The sequence below is a fragment of the Macrobrachium rosenbergii genome, chromosome 29 (assembly GCF_040412425.1).
Source record: "Macrobrachium rosenbergii isolate ZJJX-2024 chromosome 29, ASM4041242v1, whole genome shotgun sequence".
Taxonomy (NCBI): domain Eukaryota; kingdom Metazoa; phylum Arthropoda; class Malacostraca; order Decapoda; family Palaemonidae; genus Macrobrachium; species Macrobrachium rosenbergii.
The window spans coordinates 16,956,156-16,979,170 of NC_089769.1; the positions used below are offsets into that span (position 1 = coordinate 16,956,156).

The 23,015-nt window shown below is 38.2% G+C and overlaps 2 protein-coding genes across 2 annotated transcripts in view; one reads left to right on the plus strand and one right to left on the minus strand.

Annotated features, from left to right (window-relative positions):
- Mp (Multiplexin) overlaps positions 1–23,015 on the minus strand; it is a 657,865-nt gene that overhangs the window by 623,466 nt on the left and 11,384 nt on the right. The window lies entirely within an intron of this gene.
- The window catches only part of LOC136854628 (receptor-type tyrosine-protein phosphatase alpha-like), a 29,952-nt gene that overhangs the window by 1,530 nt on the left and 5,407 nt on the right, over positions 1–23,015 (plus strand). Inside the window, exons 2-10 of the mRNA XM_067131174.1 lie at positions 648–853; positions 1,531–1,718; positions 2,416–2,463; positions 11,309–11,402; positions 12,173–12,308; positions 13,473–13,549; positions 16,182–16,316; positions 18,272–18,397; positions 20,932–21,086. Coding sequence (XP_066987275.1) covers positions 648–853; positions 1,531–1,718; positions 2,416–2,463; positions 11,309–11,402; positions 12,173–12,308; positions 13,473–13,549; positions 16,182–16,316; positions 18,272–18,397; positions 20,932–21,086 — 1,165 coding nt within the window. The remainder of the gene's footprint in view (positions 1–647; positions 854–1,530; positions 1,719–2,415; positions 2,464–11,308; positions 11,403–12,172; positions 12,309–13,472; positions 13,550–16,181; positions 16,317–18,271; positions 18,398–20,931; positions 21,087–23,015) is intronic.

Sequence of the window (23,015 nt, forward strand, 5' to 3'; positions counted from 1 at the left end):
GACTAAGAGCTGGAAAAGAACTATCAAAAAGTTAGGTGTAGAAATGTAAAATTTTACTACTGTAATTTACCTCTTGAGTCACATATTTCGTTCGTTGTCGAACGTTCTTTAGAATAAGAACTTTAAACGGAAATAATTTCTTCCAAAAAATACTGAACACAGTAAAGAGGCTGTAAAAGAATGTTTCAAGTTCTATCTAATGTATGTGTTGAATGATTTGTATTTCTCTTCTAAACAATTGTTTACTCTTAATTTCATAATAATTTATAAGTCATGTATCTGAATACAATGTTATTTTTAAGCAATGTATCTTTGTGAAAAAGTGCATATCCGCTGTTCACAGGATACATCCACAGACCTGTGATTTATCACCAGAATTCGTTGTATACAAGTGAACATTTTTTTAAGATCTGTTTTTTCTATACTATTTTTTCAAGCATTACATATTTTTTATATGAAAATATGTAGAAATTCATAAGTTTTTAATATTAGTAATTAAATCCATATTCTGTGAAAAACTAATAATATTATTAAAATTTAGTAAAAGATAATGAGCGTTCTATATGGCTAGCTGCAGAATGCTAGATCGGTCTGACGTGTTTACCTTTAAGTTGCTCAGTCCATTATCAAACAGTTATTTTTCACAGCTCCTGGCCCTCCTGAGAATTTCAGTGCCAGTGTTTTGGGACCATCCACTGCAGAATTGTTTTGGGAGGAACCCGTCGAAAAGAATGGCAACTTGACGGGATATCGCATTTCTTGGAACAATGAAAGCAGATCATTTACACCCAACGAATATCAAACTACGCTCTCTAACTTAAGTTCTGAGACCCAGTATAATTTTACAATTCAGGTGAGTAAAATGTAAGAGACCTATTGAAATTTTACAGTTCGGTATGGTAAAATGCACTGGAGTGAGTGACAATAGGGTCTTGCATTCGATGAATCTGTTTTCTTGTACTCAAATTATATGAGAATTGATGGGCTCCAAGTTATTATCTTAGTTAATACTTTGGACTTGGTTTGAAAACGAAAGCTGGAGAGGAGCATCTCCTGCGGATGCGTGATAACGACAGGAAGGAGATAAGACAACAACTTCCTCTGGCGGGAACACAGCACGTAGCCTACTTAACAATATAACCTCCCTAACCCAACCGAATTCCCCCACACAATGGCCCTGTACCACCATTTATATGCGTTCCTCGATATGCATTTAAACCACTAAAAAGATCCCAAGTAATAAGATGTGTATCTTAAGTTTGTGTGCGTATTTGCGTCTTTACCACTCAATATCCTCGCCTTAAATGGCAAAATCCATCAGAGAAAAACTGATAATAAAAAGTGAGACGCTGAAGCCTTAAAAACACTGGTTCTGTGTTTAATGTCAGGGATATGAACCAAGTATGAGGTTCTACAAACTTACAGTACAGTACATTTTATTTTAATTTCTTACGTTAAGTAAGTCATTATATTCACCACTAATCGCATCATATTTTATAATTACAAACTTGATGTTTCTCTTTCACAAAGGCAAAAACTGAAGGGGGAAATTTTGGCGAGGGCAGGACCATTGGCTTAACTACACCAGCTGAAGACAAGAACTATGTTCCCGCCATCGTTGCTGGGGCGTCAGCGACTTTACTGGTACTAATCATCGCTGCCCTTGCTTTTGTGTACAGGCTCAGGCTTCGAAACTTCAAGACCAAGATGATGGCAAGGTAGAGTTTATTTATTATGTTTGCCTTTTGTTATGTAAAACTCTTTAGTCTCTTATATTAGGGCCTGGTCTTCATCATTGATAATCTGAGTTACATTTACTTGGAATGTATTTAAAAAACTAGATAATTCTTTAAAGAGTAATTTGCTGTAAGAGAAAGGTTATCAATATGTTCAGGGAGTACAATTTTAGTTATTTTAACAAGCCTCTTTCGCTTATACATCCATACCTGAGCCTAAATATTTTAAGAGAATCAGATGTAAACTGACTGGGCATCATTACGTTCAAAGGGCACAGATATGCAAAAGCATGTAATAAAAGAACTCTTGGTTATTTCTCTGCAAACGTCAAAATGACGTCAAATATTTCTTAGATCAACTTTACTATCGCTATTCATGAAAGTCATAATGACTATAGGTTATCACGGTCATGACCCGTGTCTCTGAACCTTTGTGAGCCAGCAGCCAACCATTTTAGTGCTGTCTTGGAATTCCAGACGTTTAATCATCGCTAAATGCAAGGACAGCATAAATATGTTTCTTTAATGTCTTTAGTATTATTTTATCAGTATTCAAATCTATAGCATTTTCGTTACATTTAGCTGCTAATAGATTTTTTATGTCTATATTAATGATAAATAATGAAAAAACAAATATTACTACTCGTCAAAGTGAGCAGTTTTGTTTTCTCCTTTACAGGATTAGCGGAAGGAGTGGTTTCTCTACATCGACTTCTTCCCATAATGGGTACAATACCTCATTTTCTGTTAAGAATTGATCATATCTGGATTAGAGCTTTCCTTGCACTGACTATTTCTCTAGCCAGTTTAAACGGATGAGAAGGTCTTAAAAGTGACACAAACAAATAAACACACACACATATATAGATATATATTGCAACGAGGAACGCCTCTTTCCAAATCAACTCTCCTTGTAAGAACTTCATTTTCAAAAGACGTTAAAGGTGAAATCATTTCATGTCACTGTCGACAATAACAGTTGGTCGTAGAGAATTTGCTTCTCCCACAAAGCTTTTGTTATTCTTTCCTGTGGCAGTCTTTTCATTCCCTTCCTAGACCACGTGACTGCATTTAAACTCCTTTCCAGGTCACTTAACCGCCCTTGGAGACAAGCTTCAATCGTATGATTGCCCTGGGCACTACTTATGGGAGTTCCTGAGTCAATGCCAAAGGAGGCACTAATCCAGGACAGCTGGCCCGCTCACCAAAAGAGAAAGTTGGGCGATCATGTGACACGAGATCACCCACGCAGGCCTGGCATTGCAGCATGTGGTCAACAAAGCAAAACACGAGGTCAAGGCAGCACAATAAAAAACGGATGACTCTTGCAAGAATGGGAAATTAATCCAGGTGAAGAGATAAGAGGACCAACACAAGACACTTAACGACACACCAGATGCAGTCCTAACACCTATTACCCTTTGAGCTCTGCTCTCTAAGAGCTAATTCCAAAACCACATGGCTGACTTCCAGTCCAGTATATTCCCAGTGCCACTTTCCTTAATAACCAACCCCCCCAAAATCATCGGCCCATCTACAAGGATCCATCTCTCCGATACAAGGTACAGTGCCAGGAATTCGAGTTCTGCCAGTCACGTAGATTCTTTTTCTTTTTCTATTTCATCTTCCGTGTTTCCAACACAATTCTCACGCAGGCCTGACTTTCTTATTATTTGTGTTCATAAGTGAATTCAACAGTTCTATAATGCACCATCAGTGCATCCTTGAGCCCTTAATTGCGCTAAGTTAAGTATACCTTAGTTTAACCAGACCACTGAGCTTATTAACAGCTCTCCTAGGGCTGGCACGAAGGATTACACTTATTTTACGTGGCTAAGAACCAATTGGTTACCTAGCAACGGGACATACAGCTTATTGTGGAATCCGAACCACATTATACCGAGAAATTAATTTCTATCACCAGAAATACATTCCTCTAATTCTTCATTGGCTGGCCGGAGACTCGAACTTGGGCCTAGCAGAGTGCTAGCCGACAACTCTACTATTAATTGCGCTAATTTTGTCAGTTAATCGCATGCATTCTCCATCACAGACAAGAGTTTTCTTGCTGTGGACCCCTCTACTTCGATTGTCCTTTCACTGCCGTGGTAAACCCACTGTAACTTTATTCACAGTGCCCTTAAAGTGAAATCCCCAGCATCCAGTTGTCATCTGTTCATCTTGATTTATTGCTCCAACAGGATCCCATTTACCTGTCACAATTATTCCCATCTTCTGATTTGTGTTATTGTAAATATATGTGATTCTAGCTACCCTAAGAGTTTATCTAAAATTCCCGTTTCTAGTAAAGCCCTCAGCTCATTTTCTTTTCTTCTATGTTCTACCAACCCAAGAATTCTAGTCAGATTGCAACAAACCTTGAGGCAAGTCCCCTTCCCAGGTTTAGAATATAAAAGTGGTGACCCCTGCTCAAGATTTGTAGTCTGCAACATCACTGCAAGCACAGCAAATAGCTCCGCTAAGCTGGATACAAGACGAGAAATGAGCCTTTTACCTTAGATCCCCTTAAATAAACACATACAAGTGAACGAAGGTACACAGCGTAGGTATTTTGTTACTTTTGTATTATTGCAATCATAAATCGCGACTAGAATTTTTTTTTATTATTAAATTTTCTCTAAGAATTAAAATCCCCGTGTGCATGCTGAACAAGCAATCTCACCGTGACAAAGAGTGTTATTATTTCGAAACACGAGTTTTGCCACTACTGCATGCTAGCAACTTCTGCATGACTTAAATTGCTAGGTCTTAGTTAGGAAGTGAAGTGTTAACAGTGTTAAAAAGGGAAAAGTGCATTTATTCCCCCCACCATATGCTCTGGACAATTTGCCGTCCATTGTTTTAGATAGAACAACCACCATCTGGCAACTCAGATCAGGTACAATAGGCAATTCCGCTTTGCCCCTCTCTTTCTCACACACGCAGTAGCAAACGTGCTAAAATTTCTAATCAACCTCCTAAGAAACTCCATGTCTGCCCTTTGAAAATTTACATTTCCAAAGTTCATTAATACGTGGCCACGTGAGCCACTTTGCAAGTCTAAGAAGTGTTTCATTTTGATTTCCTAAGTCTGCGTGGGTGAGCAATTCTTCGCTCCCATGCCTAAACCCCATGAAGAGATGAGGGAAACTTTCCCAAAACTGTTCGCCATTGTCTCATAAAACTTCCCATGAGACTTTGCTCAGACAACTATGTGGCCGACGCACGTGCCCGGCTACCCATCACAACATTACCTTGCGACCTCTTAAGAGTAATGTAAACTTCACGAACCATTATGATCACGTTTACATCAGGGCAATCTTATACTATAATGTAAAATTCTTCACACACATGATCACAACAAATGAACATCCGTTGCATGATAGCTTTAAGGACCCTGCTAACTATTTACCAAATTTCCATGTTACTGCACACGGCTGAGTTACTCGAACCTACCCCGTATTGAGGGCTCCCACAAAATCTTAAAAATCATGCGCTCGATTCTATGGAACAAGCCCGCACCCTGAGAGAACCAAAACCAAACCTACGTTCTTTCGAACAAACCTACATTCTATGGAACAGAACAAACCCGTTCTTTTCAAAGAAACCTACAAACAAACCCGTTCTTTTAGAACAAACCTACAAACAAGCCCATCCTTTCTGAACAAACCTGGAAACAAACCCATTCTTTTCGAACAAACCTATGTTCTTTCAAACAAACCTATATTCTCCGGAACAGACCAAGCCCTCTCAAACAAACCCTAACCTCATGCTTGATTCCCAAGAACGAGCCATACACAGCAGAGTGCCACCAGAACATTCTCTCAAACAAAAACCTTAAAGTTCTCACACTCAATTCCCCTCGGAACGAGCCCCACACTATGAAGTGCCACCAGAACGTTCTCTTGAATGAAAACCTTAAGGTCCACATACTCGATTCCCACCAAAACGAGCCCCGCGCTATAAAGTGCCACCAAACATTCTCCCGAATGAACCCTAAAACCCTCACACTTGATTCCCCAGAATGAGCCACATACCACAAGTGCCACCAAAATGTTCTCTCAAATAAAACCATTAAAATTCGCAAGCTCGATTCCCGTGGAACGAGTCCTGCGCTATAAAGTGCCACTATCCATTCTCTCAAAAAAACCAACAAACCGTTCTCTCGAAAAAACCAACAAACCGTTCTCTAAAAGCAAGACCTTAAAATTCTCGCGCTCAACTCCCCGTAACAAGCCAGCACCAAGAGTGCCATTCCCCAGTTCTTCGGAATGATCCTACTAGTGCCAGTGCAACCTCACCCAGAGGGGCACTCACATTTACTAGTGGTGCCACCTACTGGTCCCCTCCATTGCATAATCACTCCCTGCTGGACCTGAGTGCCATTCCACTTAGCTTGGCGCGCTCAAGCTATACCAGGCTTTTGGGGGGATAAATTCTCACCCTACGCACCTGCGACATGGCTACTGTCCTTAAGGAAATCTAAATTTTCACCAAGGTGGGGAAACAAATGGCATTACAGGGCTCAGAGCTGGTAGCATGGGTCGCTGAATAAAAGAGCGGAGGCTAAGAAGAGACAGGAGAAAGAAGCCAAGGAAGAGGAGAGACAGGGGAAAGAAGCCAAAGAAAGACAAGAGAGGGAGAAAGAAAGAGCCCACGAGCTTGCCCTTGCCCAACATAGGGCCGTGAACCCCACTCTGACCTCTCCCCACCCAGTGAAAGATTAAAGTAACATGACTGTTTGAAAGAACTTCAAATCAGGACTTTACCTTATAATGGAGCGATGGAGAGCCTTGTCAAATTTCACCAGGGATGGAGGGATGAGTTTAAAGGGAATGCACAGATAATGTGACTGGGTGGTTGAAAGATGACCACATGGGGGTCAGCTCAATAAGGAGCACACAAGGGGATGTGTGTGGGTCTGCTACTGGCATGGCTCTGAGGGCGATGCCAGCTGTCTCTGCCCTTTATGACCTCGGAGGCTTAAGTTGTTGCTCTTTTCAGAGGGTGCTGAGGTTGCAAGATGGCAACTCAGTCACGTGTCACGATTTTCCGTTTTCTATGTCAAGACCTTACAAATCCTGGTGACTTTTGGCAACACATGTTCGCCAGCTTTTATGGGGGACCAAACCTTTATGGCAGGTTTCAGCAGGCTTCCATCTCCATTCGCCTTTTATCTGAAAAGAGGTAATTCAAGCAGTCACTAGGTCTTAGGAAAGATAAAAAGATGCACCAAAAAGGGGAGCATGGAGAGAAATTTACATAGTGGCTGAGCTTCTCACGCCCTTCTTCAGTTGGTTATCAGTATGAAAATACTTTATTTAATCTGCAAGGCAGTTTGGAGGTTTGGGTTTGCTTAGGAAGTTTTTTCTCACATTACAATATATATATATATATATATATATATATATATATATATATATATATATATATGTGTGTGTATATATAATGTATATAGAGATAGATATATAGATATATTCACGGTTCGGCCTCTCTTCCTTGTTTCTTAATCGAATAATAAAAATTTGTCTTTTGTTAAAGTAAGAGGGCAGACAATGTAGGCTGCTTTCAGTTTACAGTGTTTTCAAATTCCATTCACCAATGGCCGAGACTTTAGCATAGAGGGGCACAGATGGATACAGTTTTGCTAGACTAGGTCTTAGTCATTCTGTTCTTAAAACCCAATTTCCTCTACTCTGCGTACTGGCGACTGGAGTTTTGAAGCAAGTATGCAAGATGCTGCCCATACTCTAGACTCCACACAGCTGCCACAGCGTCCGGACGTGACCGGGCTGCCGTCCAAGCAGTCATTGTTTTTCCCTCCTTTGTTCAAACCGAGGAGAAATTTGCTATTTCAATGGACCAAGGAATCTTATGCAACTGATCACTGCATTAGCTAACCTAGCGGTAAGCCTGAATTGACAATTGCTCCCAGTTCTCTTTCCCTTCGATTGAAACTCTCATTTTCCCTTGTTCAAATTTTCCTCTCTGAAACAGTCACTGACTAAGAAAGCCTAGTAAAACATATCCCATTTACGAAGTCATCTATCAAGTACAATTATTGTAGTCTAGTGAAGTCACATAACTTATCCTCCATGGTGTTGCAAGTATTATTCCTAACTTAAGAAATCATCCCCTTGTGATTAAGTAATGACAAGTGAGAGTTTCTGTAATGCAAAATTGTTATCTGGATACATCTTTTCCAGAATTGTGTATGCCTTGGGCCTGCGCAACATCCGCTTTCTTGGAGAAGAATGTGCATCATTAGTACCAAGAAGCCTTAATTCGGTCTTGCGGTAAATCCTGATAAACCATCTGAGAGGCATATAAATTTGTTGTGTTCATTCTATGTAGCACTGAAGTGTGTCCTAAGTTGGACTATATGCTGAGCCGCTGTTAGCTTGTAACTAAGATATTTCATTTTATTTTACGTTTTTTTGTTGAAAATAGTGTTCCAGTAAGTTTGCTGAATTCATTCATGTGGTAATGAATGAACCTCTATTCTTTGTTAACTCGTGTCAACTGGCGACCTGATCTATTCAATATCTGTCCTTTAGAGTTAATTTAAGCCTTAGCTGACAGAATTACGTGGGTCTTAGGTAAAGCAAGGCAATATAAGTTAAAGTAACTAATTATTAAACTCATTAGCCGAAGGACCCACGTAACAATGGCAATACCTTGCCATGAGTAGACGTCTCTCTCAGTCAAAAAAGTCTTCCATTCATATGCACTGACGCACTACTCCGCGCAGTGTAATACCGTACTCACAAATCTTTAAAATAAAAATACTTCAATTAAAGGGAAAACTAGTCACATATAATTTTATGCAACGTGTTTAAAGAAAAAAAAAGTTAGCCAATTAGTCTTTTCTCTTTCCTTCACTTTCTTAAGTGTTTAAGTAGCTGCGTGTGTGTGCACCGTCTTCAGAAGAAAGAACGGGCTGACATAGCAAAAAAAACACACCTCTGTCCCACAAATACTTGGGGACAAGTTAAAAATTAACCACAGTAACACAGTTATTGACAACTGTCCATCACGAGTGGGGTCTATTTATCCAGACTTAAGCATAAAAGCCTTCCTTCCTCCGCATGAAAGGAAAGAGCAGCAAGTACTAGGAACTAGTCACCCACGAGTGCCAAAGCCACCAAAATTGATTCTTCGTTTCCACAGTGTCACAAACCTGAGGCACTGTCGTAACCAACTGAAGCGCTTACATATCTGTTTCCCCTTACCTTTCCTTTTTCTCCTACTTAACAATTACACTATGCTTTGGGCAGAGTGCATTTCCCCTTAGTACAATTAGTGGTACTTCAAAAGAGTGTTGATTCCTAGGAACGCATTGGCACCACAGTGCCACCCAAAGAGAAGAAAGTCCTGTGTGACTAAGCTACACCTGTACCTCGAGATATAAAACGCCATAAGTGTGACCTTTGCACAGCATACTCAGCCACAGTGCCACCGTATTGAAAAGGTGCCACACCACGGAAGTGTCAACCAAATCTGAGGGACACTTCCCCAATTCACAAGTAATTCCAGTCATCCCAGGTAGACGATCTGACACATCCTAACCTACCAGAACCATGGCAACAGAACATTACAGAACCTTCATGGATCTGGGGAAGGAGGCAGGTCTCATGGGAAAGGATCTCACCAAGTAGGTAAAAGAACAACTGGATGACTTGGCCAAGAAGGAGAGGGAAGATGGAGCAGAACAGTGGAAGCATGATGAAGAACAGAGGCAGCTGGAAGACGCAAGAGAAGAAAAGACAGCTTGAAGAGCCAGAAGCACAGTTGCAGGAAATAGAGACTCATTGAAAACTACAACACCACTGAGACAGAGAGGGCCTTAGTGCTTGCCAAGCAAATGGAAGGAAAAGCTAAGGCAGCCCTCTGCTCCCTGGAGAAGAGTCAAAGGGGCAACATGGCAGAAGTTCGGAGGGTCATAACAAAAGCCTACAAAATAACCCCGGAGAAATGGCGATTGCGGTTTCGAGGTCTTGCCAAGGAAGTCAGCTGGTCCTGGACCGAATGGGCCTGTCACAAGACCCAGTCCTGTACACGCTGGTTCGGCTCCCTGTCATGCACTACACTTGAGGACCTATCCAATCAGACCATACTGGAGGATCTTTTACAATGTGTCCCCAGGCCCCTTGCTGTGTATCTAAATGACAAGCAGCCCATAACACTTATGGAAGCCTGCCGCACGGCTGATTCCTAGGAAACCTACAACCAGTCCAACAGCGCATAGTGCCACCCGGGTACCTCTCAGGCTTGACCCGCCCGAAGAACAGACTACCTAGCAAGCCTACATGTACCCACTATAAGAAGGAGGGGCACATTGAACCCGTTTGCCGCTACAAGTTGGACACCAATAAGCCGTCTCCTACCAATAACCAGAACTCCTCTCCATCCACTTCCACTCACTCTTCTCCACCAACAGTCACTGCAGGTAACTGAGCCCCCACAAAGGCCCTTGTCGCTCCTGAGATGCTGCCGGCCACTATAGTGCTGGACATCCGGCCTGCCCAAATCATGTCCCAGCCACCAAGTTCGTCAACTTAATAAGCACCTTGTTCTCTACGGCCAGGCCACAGAAGATACCTCACCACGAGAGGCTGGATACCCAGTTCATCTCGTTAGCCTGACTGACGGGCCCCAAGTAAATAACCCATTTCATTTTATTTTAGGTTTTTTTGTTGAAACTACTGTTCCAGTAAGTTTGTTGAATTCATTCATGTAGTTATGAATAAACCGCTATTCTTAGTTAAATCTGTCCTTTACTGATCTATTCAATATCTGTCCCTTAGAGTTAATTTTAGCCTTAACTGACAGAATTATGTGGGTCTTAAGTAAAGCAAGATAATATGAATTTAAGTAATTAATTACTAAACTCATTAGCCAAAGGACCCACGTAACAATATATATAATGTATATGTGTGTGTGTCTATGATTCCAAGTGCACAAGTAACGCTGCGCTTAACGACTGTGTACTTGCTACTATCTTCGACTCCAAACTTCCGTTCCCAAAACACTTATAAATTAGTACTGTTTATACATTTCCTAAGTACAGAGGTGACAGAATTAAAGCCATCTTTTTGTTTGCCTTTGTCAGAATATTGTTCTGTTGCGTAAACTTCATGGAATTCTAGTATACTGCTCTTAACAACTTTTCATTTGATCCTCATCAGAAGGTATCCTGTTTGGCTATCTTTCATAAACTGTAATTCAATTGAGAGCTTCCACCATTACTTTAATGTACGTGACTTTGAAATGACAAGCGGTACTCATTTTGCAAAATAATAGCACCCGTATTCTGTTGAGGTGCCATGACAGTACACTGCCCAGCTCCTACGACCTCTTATTGCTTATACTGAAAACCTGTGGAGCAGACATCTTGGCAAAGTCACGGATGTTGATGTTCAAAAGTAAAAGACACTGTAATACCACTTTTAAGTTCCATGCAACACTGACTTTACCTTCTTGTCATATTTCTCAACAGCTGATCATCTATTTATTTAAATTAAACATTTTCTGGAAAACAGCATATTAAAATCACTTTCTGTTTGATGCAGTCATATGATGCCACCGTTAGAACGCCCATTCAAATCTCGGCAAATACCAGAGACAAAACCCATGAAGAAAGATGAATTGCGACAATACATTGCTGTGAGTATTTTCCTGGTGGGTTCAAGCAACCACTTGGCAGACAGGATATCACGTTAGTCACATCAAGCTCCTTCAATTATTTTACTGCTTATTTCTAAACTATTACCTATGTATACATGTATGCATTTATTTGTGACATATATTTACTATTTTCATATTTTTTTCCTAAATTTCTCACCATCCACTACAGCAGCCTTATACTACCCTATGTTTTATTTAGCATCTTCTCACTTCCTCTGTCAAACTTCCTCTTCAATCTAGTAATGATCAGATATGCCCCCAACTCCTCCTCTCAGCACCACATCCATGAACTTCCACTTTCATCTACTGTACTGACAGTCTAACAAGATCTCCCTTACCATTTTCAATTTTCCAAGTAAACTCTTCTTTGGAAACATATTCAACTATCATCCTCCTTTCTGGACACATTTCCATGAGACTTCCAATTACCCTCCACTCCAGCAACTCCACATCTACAAACTACGCCGTCACTTTCCTTATTACCACTTTTGTTTTCAAGTCATCCTTATGACAATAATGATATGTATGTACGTGTGTATGTGTATTATATATATATATATATATATATATATATATATATATATATATATATATATATATATATATATATATATATATATATATATATATATATATATATATATATATATATATATATATATAATACAGCAGTGGCTAAACGCACACATTATCATGCTCTGGTAATGCTGACACAAATACAGACAAGGACTAAATACGAAACTTTCCAGGACCTTGAATTAGACTCCCAGAAAGGCTTGGAAGAAGAATTCGCACTCCTGAAGAGCGTGAGTAGCACTCATCCTAACGAAGTTTCCAAGGCCGATTATAACAAGCAAAAGAATCGTTATTCTAATATTCTGCCTTGTAAGTTAGCTTGTAATTGTTTTTTACTGCATTTCATCATTAGATTTTTGTATTTTTTGCAGTACATCTTTACCGTAAACTGTTGCTTACTGAACGTTTACGTCTAGATTTCAGCAGGGTACATAAATGAAGATTTTACTTACATAATTGTTTTTAATCTACTTCTGCATTAGTTCATACAGATATAGCAGTATACACTCGTCTCCTTATGATCAGAGTAAACAATTAATCAACTGATTAGCTAATTCACTCTTTCTTTTATTACTTTAGAATCTAAGATTCTATTTACTTATTAGTTTATCCTTTGTTTAAACATAGATAGTGTGTTTGCTTTGATTTATTTTGGAATTTGATATCAGCTGAAATTACATTATCGTACGCATAACAATAACACTTTTTTTGTAGTTGTCTATCAGTAACAGTAATTAACTTCACTTCTACAAAATATTTGCAAAACATGGCCTACTAATAAGCATTATTCGCTACAACACTCTCTCTGTAGTTAATTGTTTACAAAATTGTTTCCTTGTTAGTGACTGAGTTTTTATACGCGCTCTAAATGTTGTTTAGCATGCAACATCGCCATTCAACACTGCGCTATTAAATGCTAGTCATGAAATTATATCGATTACAAATTTTAATGCACAACGTTAAAAACTGGCAAATGATTTGGAAATCCCGTCTTGCATCGTTTTCAGTTTCTTCCTTCAACGTTAACTCCTGTCCCACCAACCCCCATTTTTAGTTTTCTGTAAAAGGAAATTATTGTGCCAGCTTTGTCTGTCCGTCCGCACTCAGATCTTACAAACTACCGAGGCTAGAGAGATGCAAATTGGCATGTTGATCATGCACCCTCCAATCATCAAACATATCAAATTGCATCCCTCTAGCCTCAGTAGTTTTTATTTTATTTAAGGTTAAAGTTAGCTATAATCATACTTCTGGCAGAGCTACGAGTACCAACAACATAGGCCACCATGGGCCGCGGCTAAGAGTTTTATGGGCCGAGGTTGAGGCCACCACCGTTTCTTTGGCGCATTTTTTACTTGTTTCATTATCTTTCTTTTGGGACTGAGCTAAATAGGACATTAAGTTGCCAATCCCATCGGCTTCTGCTTTCGGAAGAAGTCGATGTCACTGAAATACTCAATTTTTATTTTTCAGATGACCATGCGAGAGTCGTCTTAAAAGAACAAGACGGAGTCCCGGGATCAGACTATATTAATGCCAGTTATATTGAAGTAAGGCTTCATGATTTTCATCTGTTTCTATGTCATGTATTATATATATATATATATATATATATATATATATATATATATATATATATATATATATATATATATATATATATATATATATATATATATATATATATATATATATATATATATATATATATATATATATATAAATATATATATATATATATATATATATATATATATAAAACCTGGCACTGCCTATGAAAACTCTGAATGACATCAATAAGTGCTCTCTGTGTTTTTCCCTTTTCTCCTTCCTAACACCCCCTCTTCTCTCCCTCCTCTTTCTCCTCTCTCAACCCCCTATTCTCTCTCACTTCCTCTCCCTCTTCTCTCTCTCTCTCTCCTCTCCCCTACCACCCCCTCTACTCTCTCTCTCTCTCCTCTCTCTCTCTCTCTCTCTCTCTCTCTCCTTCCCTGTTAAGATAGTTGCTTCAATTATATTGCCCAGAATTTTTGACAATTTATATTTCACCCCTTCTCAGCCCCATTCCTATCGAGGCTGAACTTGCACTTAAAGGGCATCGGGAGTGTTACTAGTCATCGCAGCGACCTCGAAAACTATGGATTAGACACTAATATCTTTTGTTTTCAGTTATTTTTACATGTCACCCCCTCCAGCCCCAGCCCCTTTGGTGCCAGTGATGCCTTACTTCCCCAGCCCCCTGCATTCTTTTCCAGATAGTAAGTCATATGTATACCGAAATGAGGTATGATAAATTCACAGAGTTTATTTAGTTACTAAGTCTACAGGCAGAACCAGCCCCATTGCAGGGAAGCCCTTTCCACCCCCAACCCCTTTCATACCCTTTGATGCTAGTGATGCCTTACCCCCACAGTATTCTTTTCGAGATAGTAAGTCATATGTATACCATGTTTGGTTGAAATTGCTTTATGCATTTCAGAGTTATGCTGGAACACCCATACATGCATCCATTTATATATATACATATACATATATAATTATACGAGTATATATATATATATATATATATATATATATATATATATATATATATATGTGTGTGTGTGTGTGTGTGTGTGAATTATATTACATATATATTTATAATTGTATTACATAATTTACACTGTACATACATACATATATTTATATATATAAATATATATTTATATACATACACATATATATACATAAATACATACATTCATATATATGATATACATATATATTATATATATATACTAGCTGACCAACCCGGCACTGCCCAGGATAAGTCTGAATGACAACCGATAAACTCTCTCTCTCTCTCTCTCATTCTCTTTTCCTCTTTCTCCTCCCTAACACCCACTCTACTCTCTCTCTCTCTCTCTCTCTCTCTCTCTCTCTTCCTCTCTCTCACTCCCCTCTCACTCTCTCTCTCACACTCTTTCCTCTCTCCCTTTTCCTTTCTCTCACTCTCTCCCTCTCTCTCTCTCTTTCTTTCTCCAACCCTCCCTGTCTCTTTCCCTCTTTCTTCTCCCTAACACCCCCTCTACTCGCTCTCTCACTTCCTCTCCCTCTCCTTCTCTCTCTCTCTCTCTGTCACCCCCTTCCCAACCCCCACCCGTCTTTGGTGCCGTTGATGTCTTACTCCCACAGTACTCTTTTCCAGATATTAGGTCATAATATATATACCGAAATTAGGTATGATAAATTCGTCGTTACTAATTCTACAGGCATAACCAGCCCCGTTTCACTGGCAGAACCAGCACTTTCAGGGAAGCCCTTCCACCCCCACCCCCTTTGGTGCTGGTGATGTCTTACACCCACAGTATTCTTTTCGAGATAGTAAGTCATATGTATACCAAGTTTGGTTGAAATTGCCCATTGCATTTCAGAGTTATGCTGGAACATACATACATACATCCATTTATATATATATATATATATATATATATATATATATATATATATATATATATATATATATATATATATATATATATATATATATATATATATCATATATATATATATATATATATATATCACTTTCAATCTAAATATATACCTCTGACATTTTTCTGTATATGCTTATCATTTTATCACAAGTCTCGAATCCCACTGAAACATAATTCAAGAAGCCCTACGCCCCCTAGTTGCATTCAAACCCTCATACGATAAACCAGGGCAAAGTTAACCTTAACCAATCCGCCCCGAAGAAAGATGAAATTCTATTTTAACTTAAATATACATCAGATTTGCCAATCAAATTCAGGTACATCCAGACAGACCTGGAATATATCCATCTTCAGCATCGTAGTATAGGGTATAGCACTCATTGCTATTTTAGGATTCAATATATACATTTAGAATATTTTTTCTACATTATCCTTATTTCATAATACCTAATGAATTCCCCTTTTTCTCTGTGTATTTACTTAGCAAATAATCAATTTTCCCATACAGTTTCAATTTCTAATACCAATAAAAGAATCCTTCCCTTTCTCCCTACATTTTCCTTTTATTTTCGTCTTGTTATGACCCAAACAACCTAACCTTTCCCTTTACATTGCTTCTTCAGACAAGAAACCCTCCCTCCCTCCTTTCTGATATTATACCCCAATGAAAAATTCAATTATTCTCTCATGCTTTACTTCCCCTCAGGATATCAATGACGAGAGGACTTTCATAGCCTCGCAGGGGCCTAAAGAGTCGACAGTACCTGACTTCTGGAAAATGATCTGGGAACTGGAATGTCTCAACATCGTCATGCTCACGGATCTCGTGGAGAGAGGAAGGGTGGGGCACTTACGTTTAGTTTTTTTTTTTTTATAGATGTTATGTACTCAGCTTTCCCCTTTTCTTATTCTTCTATTGTAGAAACTTACTAGGCATGTTTATAGGCTCTTATCTTGTTCGCTACGAAAATCTTATAATTGTGAAAAATACGAATTATGAAAAATTTACTTGGAAAACTCGACGTTGCCATTGATGGTGTAAGTAGTCTTATACCTAAGTTAATTTAGGCCAGGTCGCAATGAATGTATTTACATAAACGATACTATATTTGCAGCAAGAACTTATTACTAATTGTAAAGGTGTACATCACAAATTCCCAAGGGTCATTCATATCATTGCACGCCTTCACTCCAAAACGAGATCCCCGTAACCAGTCGTGACTATTTTGTTCTCAGTCTTATAGGAACTGGAATGTATAATTCAGGCCAGAGGTCAAGCGCTGGGACCAATAAGGTTATTCAGGCCTGAGAGGCTGGAAAGTACGATGGAAGAATGAGAATATGAAAGCGGTTGTAGCTAGAGGCCGAAGGGACGCTGCAAAGAACCTCAAGTATGCCTTCAGTGCACCGTGAGAGGTACACTGACGGCACTACTCCCTACGGGAATCCTAAGCATTGCAACGAAAATAATTGTTCTCAATGTTATAACAAAAAAATTATGCCAAAAACTGAACGAGCTTAGCTAGCCAAGACCATGTCAGTTTCCAAGTTATAAAGAATAAGCCCAAGAACTATAGTGTGTTAGATGAGTGGCGCTTGGTACTTTTTAATAATTCTAAATTTGACAGCAACCCTTTCAAAATCTTAGATTTTATTACTTTGTTTCCGTCGCCGGAATCAGTCACAAAAAAACCAGTCAGTGATGTCAGGCTTTTCTCCATTCATCACATCTTGATTACTTTTAGTGCTAGGAGCTGTAGCAAGGTCTCTATGTTTTTTATTTGTAGTTTTGAAAATTCTCTTTCATCTTGTTTTTATTTTCCCCTGTTTTTGGCATTTTGGGAGTACTATTCTATAAAACTTGCTTAGCAAAGTTATGGTCCATTACGAATTGTTTCACATAATGATACACGCATTTGAATAATAATAATAAGTTAATACTGATAATCACGAATAATTCTACAATACAAGACAAGCCATTTTTAATTGCTCGTTTGATTTCATTTTAAAGATCAATGAATTCTATGTTCAATTCGGATAAAAAAAAAAAGATTCCTCGTAAAAGTCTTTTAAGTGGTTCTTATTCATTTCTTCTCCAGTTTTGCTACATAAGCCAAGAATGATGAGTTTCAAGCGAATATATAATCAAATTTCTGCTGTAGTAGCACTGAGAGTCCTGGAAAGTATTAACAAAATACACAATGCAAGGTTAATGTAGTATCAAGACACTTTACAGTATTTTCAACAAAAATTTAGGCTATGATAAGTTCTCATCCTTTGAAACTAAGAATGCAAACATAGCGCCACTGTCTGCTATGACAGAATAATTTTTGTTAAATTACCATCTGCAAAGTTTTGGCGTTACGTAATTAATTATGAATATTAAATTTTGACCATTTTGTGAATTCCTTGGAAATTACAGAAATCTAAAGAGTTTAGAACTGAAACTGCCTTATGTATCCTCGTAGCCCTGAAATTTGTACTGATCTCTACAAGTATTTACAATGTAAAACTTCATCTCGTGTAGATTTCTGTATACTTTGCAGGTCTTTGATTATTTTACATTCAAAGGTTGAGCATTTTCGTGTTTTTATGCATCACTCTGCATTCTCATTTCTTTAGCAGGCGTTCTGAGGCATTCTTGCTGATCCTTGCATGCTTTGTAGACCTGTCAATGATTGCAATTTTTTTGGTTAACTGCAGAATACTGGTATTTTCCGGATCTTCGTCAACTGTTTCATCCTTTGTAGATCTTAAATTCTCAGACTGATACATTTTCTGTTCTAATCTATACAGGAAAAATGTTTTAAATATTGGCCAGACGTGGAGGAAGATCCTCAACAAACGGGGGATCTAACAATTTGCAATGTATCCGAAGAAACGGGTGAACTTCAAGTCATCAGAGATTTTGAAATCACTAACGTAAGTAAGGCTGTGTCACATCTTCAAGGGTTGACTGATGCGAGAAGGATGGGAAAGGATATTAGATATAGATGAAAAGATTTGATATATGAAAATTGATCGTAATTGTAGTGTTGAATGTCGGATACAAATGGGAAATACTGAAAAGAAACTGCAAAGACAATTGAAATAACCTGAACGTGTTTGTTAGAAGAGAAAGTGAAAAGAGAATATGAGCAAGAGGAAAGTATGAAGAAATCGAAACCAAAATGATGGAGTCATGAATGTTATTATGGTGGGTGAGGACGGAAGTTGCTGATACGTGCGACATTCAGGAATGACGACGGTGGGATGAGGGAAGTCTTCAAATGTGTGTAGCAAAGGAGCTCCTACGGCGTTTCTGGAAGACAAAGTTCTAATGCATGAAGTAATGATCAAGCATGCTTTCCTTCGTGTAAGTAAAGTAGAGGATACTGCTTGGGAAGGAAAGCAAAAGAGTGAAGCTTTCGTACTGTGCGTCAAATGAAAAATATTGAAAAGATGAGATAGGTGTGTAAAATTGGTCAAAAGGTCAATGAAGGTGTAAAACAATCAGTTTAGAATCAAACCAACAACAGGTTCGTGAAAGTAGTGTATGCATCTGAAACGTCGGTAGGAAGGAAGAGAGTAAGACCCAGAAAGTGCTGAATAGGTCGAGATGAGGAGGTTTCAATAAATATAGAGGTAAATGGCACAGTGTGTTCAGCAGGGTTCAACACACTACTCATGAGCTTTATGAGTAGGTGTATGAAGTGCCAGCACTGTTTATTTTTGCAGGGGGTACATCCTCGATTCATAAGTGAAAGTATGAATATGTCAGTGACCACTGCCTTATTTATCTTTTGAGAAACTTGTTATATAATATATATATATATATATATATATATATATATATATATATATATATATATATAAATTACATATATATATGTATATATATATATATATGAATATGTTCAAAATTAAAATTTTTTATATACTTGTGCATAAATTCGTAATAGGAAATATGTATAAAGGCTTTGAGTTATGTACCGTACTTAAGTATTAATGAAAACTGAATTTCGATGGATTCTTAGGCGTTCATATTCATTAAAATTCTAAATATTTTATCTGGCAACCGATATAAAAAAAATCTAATAACACTGGTGGCTAACATGCATTCCAATACTACGATTTATCAAAGCTTTACTGCTGTGACATCTCTTGAGGAAAGAAATTCATTCCTCTGTTTACAGCTTACGCCATGAAAATACTTTCTAACTTGACATCTCTTGAGGAAAGAAATTCATTCCTCTGTTTACGGCTTACGCCATGAAAATACTTTCTACAATTAGTATATCCTCTATTCCTATTGCACTATTTTAGAATATTTAGGATTGGATTTATTGTCCCCTCAGTCCACCAACAAACCAGCCATCTTGGTTTAATGATTCCTTGGAGAAAACATGGTTTCACCCTAATCATACCCCACCAATCTAAAGATGATCCAGAGTACCAATCCGGCACTTCATTACGCATTATCACCCTTATAATTTGTACAAAACAACGGTACCCCTCTAATCCAGTCGTTCTTAATCTTCCTCAGTGCCCGTACCCCCTGATATCTCAGATAATTTTCTCGTACCCCCATCCAATACCAATACAATACAAACATATGAAAAGGATTAGTGATACTAACCTCACTGAGAAGTTATTAGATGTATTCAATTACTGAACAAAGGTACTTTTTTTTTATTTCAAATGAAGTGTCAGTTAGTATGAGACAATGAATGCACATTGCAACAGTAATTATGAGTAATACCACATAGCGCAAACCAACACATTTTTAGTGGCTCTTTTGTTGTTGTTTCTCATTAATGGTGATGTTCAAACGAGGCTCTTTCTTTGAAAGTGACAGACGCGTGTCATCACTTGCGTCCAAACTTCTTCAGCCAAGGATCAGAGCCGGGACCAACACTAAAATAAACACGAATCCTACGAGATATCAAGAACATATGAAACCACAGAAAACGTAAAAAAATTGTTGACAGCACTAACTTTAAAAAAGTAACTGACACGATTATAGAAAGAGAAAAATTTGGAAAATATAAGTTTTACTTTCTCATGGTAAATATACAGTGCCATTGCGCTGGCTACCATGTTCCGTATCCCCAGGTTTGACATTTTGTACCCTACCCCAGGTTACGAACCACTCATACCTCACCAAGTTCCTCGTTGGACGAGTCGGTAGAGTTGTGGGCTAGCACTCGCTAGGCCCGAGTTCGAGACTCCGGCCGCCTAATGAAGAATTAGAGGAATTTGTTTCTGGTGATAGAAACTCATTTCTCGCTATAATGTGGTTCGGATTCTGCAATAAGCTGTAGGTCCCGTTGCTAGGTAACCAATTGGTTCTTAGCCACGTAAAATAAGTCTAATCCTTCGGGCCAGCCCTAGGAGAGCTGTTAATCAGCTCAGTGGTCTGGCTAAACTAAGCTATACTTCTTCTACTACAGAAAACAATTGTATCCCCCTTCCAGAGACACGACGAAACAAAGCGAAAGATACGACAGTTCCACTTCACGGCGTGGCCTGACTACGGGGTTCCCAAGCACGAGGACCAGTTGTTAGACTTCATATCATTTATCAGGACCCAAAATGAAGTGGTCGGAAAACCGATAGTTGCCCATTGCAGGTGAGTCTGTGTACCTGGAAGCTACCGTAGGTACTCTGTTTTGCAAAAGGGGCCAGACTGACAGGTTTACATAGGATGTCCTTTACCTTTAGGGAAGGGGAAAAAGTCAAGTCTGACCTCAACGGGGGTGATTGGCCATCGTCTTTTGGAAGGGAATTGGTTATCTGAATCTGATAAACAGAATCCAAGAGAGAATTTTAACGTACGGTAAACAGTCAGAACAAAATAGCCCGGTGACACTATTTCCCGGTGTCTTGAATGCAAAAGTTATTGTTACTAGTAACTTTATTGAAAGTCATTATTATTTATATCATTGCATAGGTAATCACATGAAATAAGCAACTGAACGGCATTCCAGTACACAAAAAAAGAAACACAGGAGAAAGAGAAGCAATTCAAATGATATTAAAGTTGAAAATATAAATTACTGGCCTAGCAAAAACAAAAAAAGTGCCACATTAAAAACAGCAGTTTATAACCAAGCTAGGAAAAGTACATCTTAAAGTTAGGGTTTTCAAAAGAGGCATTACCTAACTTAGGTTAGATTAGGATAGCTTGGGCACTCGAATGTCCAAAGTAGTTTCATACCTATAGTGTTAACTCTCTTATATCTGTAAAAAAATTCCTGTGTCAGGACTTGCCCTATTCTTACGATAAAGCAATGCCTAAGATCAAACTGACTGACATAGAAAGTAAGTTGATGTCACAGTAGGAGAATCATAAGGCTAACACTTACCAGAGCCACTTGATTTAGGGGTTAAGAATTTCATATATATATATATATATATATATATATATATATATATATATATATATATATATATATATATATATATATATATATATATATAGGGAGTTTTGTGTGTGTGTGTGTTATCTATAAGGCATTAAATATTCCCATGATAGCACTAATAATATTTTCGCAAAACAAAGTAAAAAGAATAGTTTTCACCTGACAAAATACATGCAATTTTTTCACATTTTTTTTTTTTTTTTTTTGTAAAAAATATTGCGTACCACCATATTTGACATGTAAAGAGATCATGTCACCTGTCTCGCACAAATTCTCTCTCTCTCTCTCTCTCTCTCTCTCTCTCTCTCTCTCTCTCTCTCTCTCATACAAATAATGTTTGCTAGCTAGTAGTAGCTCACTTTCTCAAATACTAATAGTTTCATGATACTGCCTTGTAATATGTATGTCTTTCCATAGTTTTGATATATTTATTCTCCTATTTACCACGTGTTGTGTGTAATAATAATAATTGTTGAAATATTGTATGTAGTGTAGTGTCAGATCTCAAAAGAGTTGGTGATTTGGATAACTTAACAGCATAATTTAGACTTAATAATACATTTTTAATAGTAACGTAGTATATGAGCAACATGTGTGTGTCGTAGCGAAGGGTTTGTTTCACTTCAGTTGTCATCGCGAAAGATAAGGTGTTGACAGGTCGAGAGATAACAATAGCTGATCCGTTCTGGGAACCAACTCGGGTTTTGTTTTTAAAACATGACAATCATAATTAACCAGTTGCAGTCTGTTTTGATCATATTAAGATTTCTGTAAACGCTTTGTATCATACGAAAAGAAGACGAATGATTCCGCAGTGTTACGTTCTATTCGATTTTCTGGTAAAGATGTGTACCTTTTGAGAAATATGAACAAGTGTTGCACCGAAGCACATGGCAATTGCGTCATGTTTAAGATTTTTAAGATTACATTGCTCTGATCTTGTATTGTTCTGATCTCGTCCCATATGATTTTTCTTCAAGTCACATATGCCTTCGAGGGTAAAAGCACATCTCAATCGATTACATCATCTTCCTCTTCTAGAATTTTCTCTTGTATCTCGTTCCCGAAATGCCTTAATGACATCTTCTGATTGTTCCATTTCCTACTGGAATCCTAAAGTTTGTTCATTCTGATTT